The sequence below is a fragment of the Nelusetta ayraudi genome, unplaced genomic scaffold, assembly GCF_046127955.1.
Source record: "Nelusetta ayraudi isolate G7.1 ecotype Tasmania unplaced genomic scaffold, CSIRO-AGI_Nayr_v1 ptg000091l, whole genome shotgun sequence".
Classification (NCBI taxonomy): Eukaryota; Metazoa; Chordata; class Actinopteri; order Tetraodontiformes; family Monacanthidae; genus Nelusetta; species Nelusetta ayraudi.
In genome coordinates, this window is record NW_027466141.1 from 291,926 (window position 1) to 305,960 (window position 14,035).

General features: G+C 46.2%; 1 protein-coding gene across 1 annotated transcript; it reads left to right on the forward strand.

Moving 5' to 3' along the window:
* The first annotated feature begins 1,277 nt into the window (after nucleotides 1-1,277).
* On the forward strand, nucleotides 1,278-13,512 carry LOC142902063 (retinoic acid receptor gamma-like). The gene is made up of 9 exons (XM_076046867.1): nucleotides 1,278-1,423; nucleotides 1,754-2,036; nucleotides 5,750-5,904; nucleotides 6,982-7,123; nucleotides 9,334-9,500; nucleotides 10,749-10,925; nucleotides 11,683-11,887; nucleotides 11,985-12,143; nucleotides 12,923-13,512. The coding sequence occupies exons 2-9, from the start codon at nucleotides 1,823-1,825 to the stop codon at nucleotides 13,090-13,092; spliced, it is 1,389 nt and encodes a 462-aa protein (XP_075902982.1). The 5' UTR covers nucleotides 1,278-1,423; nucleotides 1,754-1,822; the 3' UTR covers nucleotides 13,093-13,512.
* Nucleotides 13,513-14,035: the final 523 nt, after the last annotated feature.

Sequence of the window (14,035 nt, forward strand, 5' to 3'; positions counted from 1 at the left end):
AATTACCAACAGAATATTAGAGAGAGTGATGAAGACAGACGTCAGAACTAAAAAAAAAAATGAGAGCAATGCGAAATGAGGCAAGAGGAGAGAGAGATGAGCAAGAGGGAGTAGAGAAAAAGTGGGAGAAAGGAGGACAGGGCAGGACTGGGCAGGGAGGGAAGCCGGCTGCAGGAATGTTTCACATGCCTGTCCTCTGGATGACCTGGCCTCCCTGGAGTGTGGGAGATACTGGAAGTAATTAGCCTCCTTTAGCACTGGATCTCTGCTGCCTCTCAGCCTCAATGGGGTTAGCAGTGGCATTGAAAGAGATCAAGTGTATTTTTATTTTCAAACAAAACGGCCTCGCCATTCAAGTCCTTTGGCACCACCTGCCTGTATCCTCCGCTCGCTTTCAAATGTATTATTTCCAGACAATGTGATAAAATCCTTTTCTCTGTATTTGTTCATTGTTTGAGCTTTTTTTTTGGGGGGGGGGAGACGGACACTTCAGTTGTTCTGAGGCTTTGCCACTTGATGAATGAGGTAAATTAGGTCCTTTTATTTTGCAGTGGAACAAACATCCTCCCCGTACCGTACCCACCAGACTTGCGAGTGAACCAGATTTGTCTGCCTCTAGATTTAATTATGGATTCCCCCAGAGTGCAAATACTTCTGACTTAAAGCCAAGATCGATCTCTGAAGTGGATGGGGATCATGAGGCGAAACGCAACCTTAAAGGTATCGATTTCGTCAAAGGAAATGTAGAGCGGAGCAAATGTTTGAATTTTGCTTTTACAAAACCCCACCGTGAGTCTCCTCATAGCAAAAATGAATCCAGGGCTAAAACCCAAACCACATTTAAAATGACATTATCGTCAATAAATAATGCACACAAAATGTCCCTCAAAACTATGCTAGAGGGTTTTCCTTTAAGTTATAGTCATTTAGGACTGTATCTGTAAATGTACACATATGTACAGTGACAATAGCCAGCAAATATAATATAGTTTTTTAGGTATGGGTAAAGGTTTTGTTCAAAATGATGCAAAATCCCGTAGTAGTGTGAACAGAAGATTTGCCTTTTGGGTTTAGCGTAGTAGCCCGAGAGGCTAAAATTAGCCGCTAGTGGGATGAAAATTTAATGTGCGCATAACACGTTAGCCGACTTGCTTTTTATTAACGGTCACAACAGACGGTGAACGACTTAGTGGTCTTTCTTTGACACGTATTTTACAAAGAAAATCTCAGGGTCCGCCCCCCTTTGTCCGTGTCTCGAACTTCAGGTGCCTCACTTCTACTTCTTCTTCTTCTACTACTACTTCTTCTTCGTCGTCGTCGTCTTCTTCTCTCCCGGCCGCCTCTGCTGATGTCAGACGGCGGGCGGGTCATGCGCGGGTCAGCGGCAGTGGAGGTTCACGGAGAGTTCAGCCGCATACATTAGGTAACAGCGCCGCCGCTCTCTTCCCCGACACACACACACACACACACACACATACAACTAGCATGTAGTAGATTGAGTTGAGACATCAGTCAATAAAGAGGAGCGATAAGAAGTGCGGCCACAAACTTTGTTATGCAAAACAGCCGTTTAGAGCAGGGGGAAAAAAAAAAGGGGGGAAGAGTTTTACACCGCCGACGGAGCTCAGCGCGCGGGGCGAAAACATGCTAGCATCTTCTGACTAGCGAGAGCCCGCTGTTTTCGGGAATCCCAATCATCACCACGTCTTTTGTTTTTGTTTTTATTTTTATTTTATTTTTTATCCCCACCGAGTTTGAACGGTGCGGAAGCGCCTCGTCGCCATCCCCGGAACAAGAGCCTGGATTCGGATGAGACGAGACCATGTTTGACTACCTGGAGCTCCAGGCGTTCGCCCCGGCAGACATCATGGACCTGTACGGGATGTCCAGCCCTGGTTGCAGCCTGGAGGAGCAGGAGCAGGAGCTGGAGCTGGACCAGGAGCAGGACCAGGAGCAGGACTTGTCTGCCTTCTTCCCCGAGCTGATGGAGGCGGACTGGCCGCAGCACCAGCAGCAGCATCAGCGCTGCTCGCAGTGTAGGTGGAAACTCATCGTGTATTTAATCTGCTCCTTTTGGTTTTTTTTCTTATTTATTCATTTGCCCGAGCAATGCAGACATTAAAAATTGTTTTCACCGTATCCATGAATTCTCTACTAAAAGTGACATGGATGGAACCCAGTACCCCCCCCCCCCCCCAAAAAAAGGGGAAAAAAGTTGGATGTTTTTCTTCTTGTTATTTTTTTAAGATAATCATTGCTTTAATGGATGGTTGTTGCCATATGCTAATCATGAAGTCATATCTGAGATTTGTTTTTGTTTAGAAACAAACATGAATTGCATGCGTTTTTCCAGCGCAATGGCAAACTGATAATGTGTACACAAATGTCTCAAAGAGGTGAAATTTGCAGAGAAGCACGGCTTTGCAAAATAAAGTAAGAAGTGAGCTAAAAATCAATCAATCAATCAATCAAATAAAATGCTTGACTCACTGGCTTTACTCATGGTCAACCCCTCAAGCCAAGTCATCACAAGTGAACCGGTGTTGTTATACAACACACAACTTTCACCGTCATGGCGGACGGCTGATTTTATCGTGAGCTTTTTTTTTTTTTTTTCTCGTGCACATTGAAAGCAGAGTGGATCAGTTCCTGAGCGGATGCAACAGCAACGAAAGACGGCAGAGAACACACAAGCGCTCTGTGTTTGGGACGGTCACTTTGGGGTCGCAGCGGGTTCATGGAACGGTCACTAGCTCAGCAGGTCAGAGGAGGACTGCAGTGGCGCTGCTCAGATCCTTCCACCAGAATTCCACGGGAAAAAAAACGAAACAACAGCTAAACTCCACAATATGGACATGACTAGAAGGAATTCAAGGCAAAATATTATTATAAACGGATGAAGTATCTTAAATGATTAATCCCCACTGAGGAATCGTGTATATTCCTTTTACACCCATCACCGACTTCATGTCAGTGACGAGACCTCCAATAACTGTGTTCCATTCGTCACTGAACTCGAGGCAAAGTTCCTTCTAATGCGTTGACACTATTTTTTTTTAATGTAAAGATAAAAAAAAACAAAAAAACGCACAGAACTTTTTTCAATCGACAATTGCTAAATTCAGTTGCTACACACTGATGAACTTTTATTGAATTGTATTTTTTTATGTTCAGAGACATAATGTGGTTTATCACCACCAAAAAATCTATTAAAGTTCCATAAACACTGTTTTGCAGACCAAAGTAATGTTTTAAACCAGCTGCTTTTGTGGCACTTTAATATTTTTTTTTCTAATGCACCACAACTGTCGAAATCAGAAAATTGTTGGACCACCTCCCACCCACCTCTCTCTCTCTCTCTAAGTATCACTCACTCTCCCTCTCTCTCTCTCTCTCACACACACACACACACACGCACACACACACACACACTCTGCTCTTCTTCCCTCCCTCTCATCAGTCAGCTGGGCTCGTGGCCTGCTCCTGCATTGTTTGGCATTGGGACAGCGCCGGGCCTGATGGGAGTGTCCCCGCTTGACCTGCTGATTCCAGGTTCAGCCGGAGGCCACGGGTTGGAGGGGATGCGAACATGCAATTTTTCTCGTTTTGTCCCCTTTTCAAAGCCTCTTTCCCCCCCATTTTGTGTGGTGGAGGTGATCAGAGAGCCGGCAGGGAGCCCCCACGGCTCGGAGCCACCGGCCCGCTCAGACAGTGGGTCTGAAGTGGGCGGAGCGGTGACTGATGGAGGGAAATTATACATGGAAGTGGAAAAATGGAGGGGAGTGCTGTGCTGCAATGGGTGCAGCTGTAACTGCAAGGGAGATAGAATGCCTCCGTGTGATTGGTACACAACTGGAGTCCAAGGGTGAATTCCACTTCCTCCCTTCACCCTCAATCTCAACCCTCAATCTCAAACATGCGCGCTCCCGCGAAGTGCAAGTGCTGTCCCGATTCTCAGAAGGTCAAGTTGAGGGAGGAGTTTAAGGGCTGTATCGCCCTCAATGTTGAGATTCTCCGGCACCACCCTTGGGAATAAGGGCTACCCAGAAGGCATTGCGTATTTTTGCCAAGACATCTTCGAAAAAGATGGCAACGAAAAAAGTATTTTCTTAGTAAATAAAGATATAAATATTACGAAACCATTTTATTGTCTAAATTTAAGACTTTTTTATGGATTATTGACATCGTTGTTGCGTAACATTTGAAGCCGGACTGGCGGTCCCGGCTTCACGTTACTTGTACACCTCGTTGTGTAGAGGCGGAGGACTTCTTCTTTTTCGTAGTCTTTTTCTTCTCCTTCTTCTTCGTCGTCGTCTTCTTGACTGACTGGACGTAGCGTTGGCGTAAGGCCGCCCCCCACAGTCTGAAGACGTAACTGCACTTAAGGGGCGTCCCATTTCTAAGTCACAAGATAGCCCTGACACTTATTTTTGAGGGCCAAGATTGAGGGTTAAGGGCGAGGGTTGAGATTGAGGGTTAAGGGAGGAATTGGAATTGGCCCCAAGTCTGGCTGAATGAAGCAGCTTCTCCAATGCTTCCAAACACATTGGCGTCCACTCTTCAGCTTCAAGTGTGAAGTTCTCGATCACTGTGACTCGAATGTTGCGTCCTGTCACAGGAAGAGGAAGGCATCATAAACAGTCTATTCTGCCGCTTGTGTGTATTGTTGAGTTTGTTCTCCGAACACTTTCCTTTTATAAGGGACGATGATGTGACTGCTTCCAGACTCCCACACACACACGCACACACACACACTCTGACTTCAGGACTCAAGAGGGACTCACCTTCACTCTGACCCGCTGCTTCTGCTGTAGAAAAATAATGACACATTTCCTCAGCATAAAGAGAATGACATTTTCCACATGGTTTATTATGGCGTCACCAAAATTGTCACGACATGCTTAACAATTCTAACAACACAACGTAACCCATGGATGGGTCATCTCAGCAGAAGGCATGTTCCCTGAGAACCTCAAATGGTCTCTTTCAGGGGTCACCAACTGCCTTGGCACTGAGTGCTGCTTCATGGGTCACCAGTTTGCTAGACTCTCCTCAAATAACAAACTCTCTGAGTTATTATTATCATTATCATTATTATTATTATTATTATTATTATTATTATTATTAATGAGTAAGTCCAACAGGCCTGCGGGCCACTCATGAGGTCCTTGGGGGTTACCTGGTGCCCGCTGCAAGATTTGTTCTCATAAATGACAGCATAAACGAATCTTGGGCTCTTTGCTCTTATGATGTCTTTACGATGGTATAGTAAATAAAAAGGAGATTTTTTTTGTGTTTATAATCCCTTAATCTTGCCCTACTTACACATTCTCCTTGTTTGCCAGGATCACGCAGGAAAAGAAAACATCCCCAAAGCCATTAAAATTGTTAAATCTTTGTCAACTGGGAGAATTAATGAGGCTTTGGTAAATCATGCAGATCAGATTATTGGATGGTGTGTGTGTGTGTGTGTGTGTGTGTGTGTGTGTGTGTGTGTGTGTGTGTTGACCTTTTGGCTCAGACGCAGAGGTCCTGCTCTGTCTAAGTGGTCCTTCCGTGATGCAGACATGTGGCCGTTGTCAGTCAATTGGAACCGTGATTAAGATTCATGTTTAAACTAATTCAATCTATTAAAAAAAAAAAAAAAAAAAAGTAACAAATGACGCTAATGTTACCTGCTGATGGATGGTTGTTCCTAGATTACGCACTCTCCTTTGCCCCTCTTCCTTTGGCCTCCTTCTCTCTGCAGCCGTCAGCAGCCAGACCTCCAGCTCCGGCTCAGACGACATGTTCGCCAGTCCCTCCTCGCCACCGCCACCTCCTCGCACGTATAAGCCGTGCTTTGTGTGTCAGGACAAGTCCTCGGGCTACCACTACGGCGTTAGCGCCTGTGAGGGCTGCAAGGTAGGACGCTGGCTTTTGTGGAGCGACTGACGGTGGTCGCAAAAGAAGAGAAATTCACCACCGCTGTTTGCAGCAAAGTTCATCTGACACAACTTTGATTGGCTGTGTTTGCTGGGAGGAGGAACACCAATACTAATACATTAAAAAAAAAAAAAAAAAAAAATGTCATTCTTTATTCGAGCATATAAAAAAATGAACCCTCTTTTGTTCTAAATTATCTTAAAACTAGCAACAAAAAAATAGACGTTTATGTCCGAATGAATTATTGGGAGTTGTGGTTGAAATTGTCTTTCAATAATAGAAATTAGTACTGAATTCAATTAGTAAGAGCATCACTCACTGTGCGTAACCAGCCGCACAGATGGAAGGTTTCCTAACTGGTTTTAAAGGGCCTATAGATGGCATAAAAAAGGCAAATGTTACGGACGACCGATCTGTCCGTCATGTTCACGTGAACCAATCAGGTTTGTCATTGATTGGCTAGTGGCTTCCGAGTAGTGGAGAGGGGTTTCTCATAATTTAATTCCAGTTTCAGTCTAAGTGCGTCAAGTTTACCCAGTTTGTCAAAATCTAAAATAAATAGATAGGATCCACCTCAGATATTTTTTAGGAAATGTTCAGGATTCATGAACTCAATGTTTATCAATCGTGTTTATTTGTGCACGAGTTTGTTAACTATAAACAAGATCTTCCGGATACCTTTCATCATTTCTTTAGTTTTTCATCCGATTTACATTCATACTCAACTAGACATAGCGCCAGCGTGAACATTTGGTCATCAATTTAATATTTCATTTAGAGGTTTTATTTCATTTAAATAGTGGAACAATCTAGACATGTCTCTGAGGTCTACGTTGTCATTTACATCTTTCTAAAAGCTCACCGATAAAACATCTCCTCATTTCTACTTTTACAACTTTTCAATGTATTCTATGTTGTTGTTTGTCTATTGTTGTTTATAACTATAGTTTTCCTATGTTTGTACATTTGATTTTCTATTTATAGTAGATGATGGGAGTGGAACTCTGTCAAAGGCCTTTGCCACCTTCATTTATCCGTGCCGTGTCTCCTGTGCAGGGCTTCTTCCGCCGCAGTGTGCAGAAGAACATGGCCTACACGTGCCACCGCGACAGGAACTGCATCATCAACAAGATCACCCGCAACCGCTGCCAGTACTGCCGGCTGCAGAAGTGCTTCGCTGTGGGGATGTCCAAGGAGTGTAAGTGTGTGATGGGGATTGGGACGCTGTGATTGGTCGGCCGCCCATCGTTTTCAGCTAATAACGGGTGTGTTATGTGATTGTCTTTAAGAAAAAAAAAAAAGGGGGTGAGTCCAGTCAGAAGGTGGGAGGTTTTTTGGTGTTCTAGGACCTTTTGAAATCTCTCACATGATAGAGCACCTGATTGGAAACCAATTTTACAAAATGATCTTAAATCTTAAAAAAAATCCCACGCTCACCTGATTGGTTCCTGTTGGGAGATGGAGAGCGCCACCTGGCAGGAGCCCCGGGCACTGTGACCGACTGAAGCGGAGGCTTTGTGATTGGCTGATGGAAACCAGGGCAGCGTGTGATTGGTGCGAGTGGGATCACCGTCTGCCTGTTGTCAGGTGATGGAAGCAGAGAGAGAGAGAGAGAGAGAGAGATTATGAATGAGTATAAAAATAGCCCTGATGGAGGCGATGCTGACAGGAGGTTCCACAAACCCAGAGAGTCTCCTGGTCTCCTAGTTTTTAAAGCACACTGGAATGTGTTTGAGACTTCTAACTGTGTTCAGAAGGCAAATTGAATGAATGCAGTTTATAATTAGCCTTCGGGACGGCGTGAGGGCCTTTGCAGCAAACGCAGCCTCAAACCGGTCGCACGTCAAACCTGCTGTTCAGAGACGGAGACGCTAATCTTGAACATTTCCCTCGCTGATCTCCTGCAGCTATCGAGCCACTTTGACCTTAAGACAGGAAGGAAGGAACAAATACTGTGTGTCTGCGCATTGACCCAGATAAGGGCGAGTGTGTATGTGTGTCGTGTGGAGCCGAAGGCGGTGATAGGACGGCGGCGGCTGCGGAGGAGGCGGATCCTCCTCCCGTCCACATGTTGCACCCCGCCGCTCCTTCACACACGCTCATTACATAAACGCCTCACATGTCGCAGACGGAGGGAAGCGATGTAACCGCTCCCCGACCGCCTCAGTCCCCCGCAGTAATGTGACGCCGCTGCGGCCGGGTGTTTGCACAGTGACTGTGTGAGTGGATGTAGGCCACTCTGGGTGTGTGTGTGTGTGTGTGTGTGTGTCTGTACATGGGCGCGTGGGCGCGCTTGTCTGTGTGTGTCTGTGAGGGTTGTTGCGTAATCCTCAGCTCCTCTGACATGTGCCTCGCTGCCTGAGTCGAGTCAGTGGGACGCGGCTCAACATGTTGTTGACACCGTAACCGTGGCGATTACGAAAGGCTAACCTGGTTACGCTGCTGCCTCACGTGCTGCCGCAGATTAGCCACACCGCCAGCTGGGCCCCCGGGAGTGTCAACTTTGGTACAATTCCTCCGTGTGTGTGTGTGTGTGTGTGTGTGAGGGGTTTTACATTTAGCAGGAGAGAGAATTGAAAACAGATTCGAGCCATTCTGCCTGTTGCATTGTCAAACATTCTGTTCCTGCTAAATGCACCCTGCGCCCGTCCTCCTTCCGTGTTGCATTAGGAGGACAGAAAGAGAGGAGGAGGAGGAGAAACAAAACAAAACAAAACAAAACACAGCTGCTGTTTGGCTCTCCACTTTTTCCACATTGTGCTGAGACGGCCTGAGACCCAGATTGTCTGAATGAGTCTCCTTGTTTTCCAGACTACTAATTGAGCCGGTCGTCGTGTGTATCAGCGCTTCAAGAATGTTGTTGGGTTTCTCACGGTTACGTAACCCGCTTAGCCCTCCCCACCCGCTACTTTGAGCCTGAGCTCTTGCTGGTGAAACTCAGCTGGTGCCACATGTTTGAGGGAACACCATGAATGAAGTGGGAGGGGCTCTTTGTTGGGTAAATCTATGCCTCTGTCCCGCAGCGAAATCCCCGGGAATGAGAAAACTTCATCATCGTTTACCTCCTCTGCTTCACTCCACTGTGTGGCAAGTGTGCACCAAAACCCCCACTTCTGAAAATCAGCCCTCTGTGACGTCACAAAGGGAGCTGGCATCTCCCCCACACCCTCAGCCAGTTGTCGGCTCCGCCCTCTTAGACCACCGTGTTTTCTTGTCTTCTTCCAAAAGTTGTTGTTTTGTCAACAAAACAAAGACATTTTTCAGAAATTTAAAGTGTGCATTTCAAAGTCGAGGTCCCAGCAGCGGCTTCATTTAAAAAAAAAATATATATATATCATTATTTTCTCACATTGGGCGCCTTATCCTTTGTGTGTGTGTGCCCCCCCCCCCCCCCCTCCCCCACTCCAGCTGTGAGAAATGACCGCTCCCGCAGGAAGGGGAAGAAGGAAGCGGTGAAGATGACCATCATGGAGACGTACGAGCTGACGGCAGAGCTGGGCCTGATCGTGGATAAGATCTGCACGGCTCACAGGGAGACCTTCCCGTCACTCTGCCAGCTGGGGAAATACACCACAGTGAGTGCAAACACCGGGCTAAAGTAAAGGAATATTAGCTTATTAGAGGAGCGGCGCAGGCTGAATGCTGGACTCGGCACCGGCAACAGAGCTGCGGTTCATCCAGAACACGGCTCAGTCCCGCTGAGCCACGTGAGTCGCCCTCTGACTCACCCGCGGCGCCACGCACGGGGACCACCGCACGTGCCAGCGGCGACTGAACCCGGGGCCAGCTGGAACAGCGCTGTAGTCCCGCTGGTATAAATGATCCGGGCGCGGCGCTTTTTCCACAACTGTGACGCAGCTCGAGTGTCACAGCACAGGACAAAGAGCAGGAAGCAGGGAGTACAGCACTCCCTGTTCTGCTGCTGTCAACTCACTTCATTTGCATGTTTCCATTTTGTTTTCAGAGCTCAGTTATCATTTTTGCTTGAATTTATTTCTCACTATCGCTTCCCATGCAGGTGCTGCCCGAACAATGAGAATATCCAGTAAACGTTGTTTTATTTTGGCAATCTAACATAAAAGATGACAGCAACACATTGTATTGAGCCATTCCACGCAAACTGACATCTCAAGCAGTTCCTTGTTGTGACTTTGCTGATTAAGATTTTCAGCTTATTAAAAGCACAAAGCCACAAACTCAGGAAATTATTATAAAATTTGAGAGTTTTTTTAAGCTGCAAGACCTGATCAGCAAAATCCAAAGAAATAAAAGCTTGAAATATATTGATTTGCATATTATTCCTTTATATAATATGTCACATTCACCTTTTAAGCTGAATTGCAACAACCTTCCCTGGATATTCTAATCTTCTGGGCTTTGTTTTCTCTCCCCCACTGCTCAGTGACTGTGCGCCGAAACAAATCTTCCTCTTGAATTTGATGTCACAAAAGTCATTGATACTTTTCCCCCAGGTTACTGACGCCCCCAGTCAGGTGTTAGCTCCGCCCTCTTGTTTTCATCTTGCGCTTGCCTCCTTCAGAACATGTGGAAGGTTCCCACAAAGAAGCGGGGGGGGGGGCTGAACATGTTGTTTTCTAACTACTGACTGGACTTCACTGCTCCACTGGAGGTTTCGTCAGTAAAACCAGTGGACTGAAAAATATTTCAGTGTTTTATTGACACTGAATTGTCCCCAAATGACTCCCAGATCACCAGGGAATAAGTCAAATGTCCCTGTCTGGAACGCCTGTGATTTTTCAACACTTCCTGCTCTTCTTCCTGGTCAGCCTCCAAACAAGAAACGGTGTCCGTCTCCCCCTCAGAACTCCAGCTCGGACCACAGGATCCACCTGGACCTGGGCCTGTGGGACAAGTTCAGCGACCTCGCCACCAAGTGCATCATCAAGGTGGTGGAGTTTGCCAAGCGGGTGCCGGGCTTCACGGGGCTGACCATGGCCGACCAGATCACGCTGCTGAAAACGGCTTGCCTGGACATCCTGGTAGCGTCTTCTTTAATTCACCCACACAGATGTCAGGATCAAACCTCTCCCATGAGAAATAAGATTGTTATGTTTGCAGCAGGGTGAGATTTTATTAAATGGAACAATAAGATTTTCACACAGGCACGCGCACCAATTTTCCTTTTGCACTGTCCAGCCTGTGGATTGAAGCTCCGGGACTCTGGTGTTTGTCACAAACTACACACACACGGCCGTCTCTGATTGACCTGCCACACACTCCTCTGGGTTGCACCGTCATGATTTCCATCCTTTTTTTCTCTCTTTGTGTTGTTTTTTTCCACTTGGTGAGGCAAACTAGCGGTTATGCAACATCTGTTTGAGTCAGGCCACGAAGGTCACAATTGATTTGTGCCGCTACTTTGTGGACAAACCTGTCGAGGATGTGCGTGCGTGCTGTTGTGGGTGGAGCCTATCGTCCTCGCGATGACGCTGGATAGCTGAAATCTCACACGTCCATTTGACCGAGTTGCAATCTGGAGCGTTTTTCCAAGGTCGGGACTTCACAAAAGCTGCAAGACTGCAGTAAGGTGCAGTAAAAAAAAGAAGACGAGAGCGCAGCACGGAGGGCTAGCTGGTGCTAGTGAGATTTGGCCCGAATGGGGAAGACGCAGCAGTTCTAGAAGGACTCGGCAGCGTTTGCATGTGAGAAGAAGTGCAAAGAACAGCAGCAAAGGCTGCTCCTCAAAACAGAAGTACTTCTCTGTATCTCAACTCGCCATGTTCTCCTTCTGTCCAGATCCTGAGAATCTGCACTCGCTACACTCCGGACCAGGACACCATGACCTTCTCCGACGGTCTGACCCTGACCCGCACTCAGATCCACAACGCCGGCTTCGGACCGCTGACCGACCACGTCTTCACGTTCGCCGGCCAGCTGCTGCCCCTACAGATGGACGACACCGAGAGCGGCCTCCTCAGCGCCATCTGCCTCGTCTCCGGAGGTACTGTCGGGATCAGAGGCCGCGCGGACCGTTGTTGTTTTTTTTTTTGTTTTTTTTTGTGAAATGAAATGGTCTTAGACTCCGCCTCTGTTCAAAGACCGTCAGGACCTGGAGGAGCCGTCCAAGGTGGAGGTGCTGCAGGAGCCGCTGCTGGAGGCGCTGAAGGTTTACTCCCGCAAGCGCCGGCCAAGCATGCCCCTCATGTTCCCCAGGGCTCTCATGAAGATCACCGACCTGCGCACCATCAGCGCCAAAGGTATGAAGCAGGGCGTGGGTCGTCCCTCTCCTCCCCCCAACATTTCTTTTCGTCTGATCTTTCTCCATCAATAGATGGAGAACATGGGCCTGACTCTGTGTCAGTTATATTTTAGACATTTGTCCGATGTGAAACACATTTGGAGCAGGGAGGATTTCTATTTTAAAACAACACCACTGCTTGAACCTTCTGGTTCTTAGGTTTAAAGCCGGCCAGCTGCACCTCAAGGCTTCCTGTTGGCACTGGAGGAGACATTGGACGTGTGTCACCATCCTGGCGCATCGCCCTGTCTTACTGAACCCATCTCTTCACTTCCTGCATTTCTTCTCCATCGCCTTCTGTGGCTTAGATGATAGTTGAAAGAAAGTTGATTGGTTAAAGCAGTGTTTTTCAACCATCGTGCCGTGGCATGCTAGTTTACTTTTGAGATATTGTCAGGTGTGCCGTGAAAAATGATCCAATTTCACTTCACTGGTCTAAAAAAAAAAATAATAATAATAATAACATTTCATTGTCAAAAACAGTGCTTTAATGGGAATGTGAGCCTACTTTCTCCCAGGATGTTTGCTTTGTGTGCATCTAAACAGGGCCAGGTTTCACACTGCATGACTATAGATAAATTAAGACTTACAGCAAAATGTCATTATTAGGGTAAAAAGTCATTTTTATATGTGTGTGTATGTGTATGTATATATATATATATATATATATATTTAGTGGAAACCATTGTCTTGACTTCTGGTGTGTGTCCCCCGCCTCCCCGCCCCCCCCACACACAGGAGCTGAGAGGGTGGTGTCGCTGAAGATGGAGATTCCCGGCTCACTGCCACCGCTGATCGAGGAGATGCTGGAGGAGCACCAGGAGAAGTCGGAGTCGGAGGAGAGAAAAGGGAGGCAACACAGCGTCCACGACACACACGCACACACAGCGTCTCCTCGCAGCGCATGAACTCTGCCCACTTCTCACTCTGAAGCTGCTAAAAGAAAAAAAAAAAGAAGAAAAAAAAAAGAACTCTGGGGAGTTGTCGTTCACTTCACTACGTCTTCAGCTACAGATGCTGCCACTAAGTGTCTTACCTCAGTCTCGCCATCAGCGGGCGAGGGGGGGGGGGGGACTCTCCCCACAGCCGGTCGATGGTGTCATCGCAAGAAGAGTTAAAAGTCCCAGTTTAACTTCAGGGGAGACGAAGGAAAAATGTCGCAGTGACGTTTTGGTCCGTCACATTTTTAAATCTCTCCTCCTCCACTGTATTTATATGTGCATGAGATTTCACGCGGATTACTTTTTACCTCACCCATTAACAAATTATTTTAGCATTAGCGTAGCACGTGTAGTGAACCTTTGAACTTGAGGGTTTTTTTTGTTTTGTTTTGTGAAAAATATTTTTTTTTTTTTACACACTTTGTAAATTTATTTTCTTTTTCACTTCTGAACGTTTGTACACACATATTTCTGAGTTACGTATATTTTGTTTAGATTAAGGCCACCCTCCAGACTAAATGATCATATTGAAAGTAAAGAAATTAGATTTTTCTGTACAAAAAGGGAAACAAATTCAGATTCTACATTTAAATGAAATTCTCTAACAAAAATCCAACAACTAGAGTACTTTAAACATATAACAAATAAGCAAAGGAGTCGTTTACGCACTCGCATATATATATATATATATATATATATATATATATATATATATATATATATATATATATATACACCACATATATGTTAACACGTTCAGTTAACTATAAAGCCGAAAAACTATTTAAAGGTCCAATAAAGCTTGAACCCCTCAAACAGACGTGTTTACACTTCGGTTCCGCTCTTCAAACCCTCCAGTTTGCTGCTACTTGAATATTTCCTGTACAGTTTCCCAGACAGATAGCTGTTT

Coding starts and splice junctions, on each gene's coding strand:
- LOC142902063 (XM_076046867.1), top strand. CDS start 1,823: ATGTTTGACTACCTGGAGCTCCAGGCGTTCGCCCCGGCAGACATCATG. Junction 5,905..6,981: donor GCGCCTGTGAGGGCTGCAAG/GTAGGACGCTGG, acceptor TCTCCTGTGCAG/GGCTTCTTCCGCCGCAGTGT. Junction 10,926..11,682: donor CGGCTTGCCTGGACATCCTG/GTAGCGTCTTCT, acceptor CCTTCTGTCCAG/ATCCTGAGAATCTGCACTCG.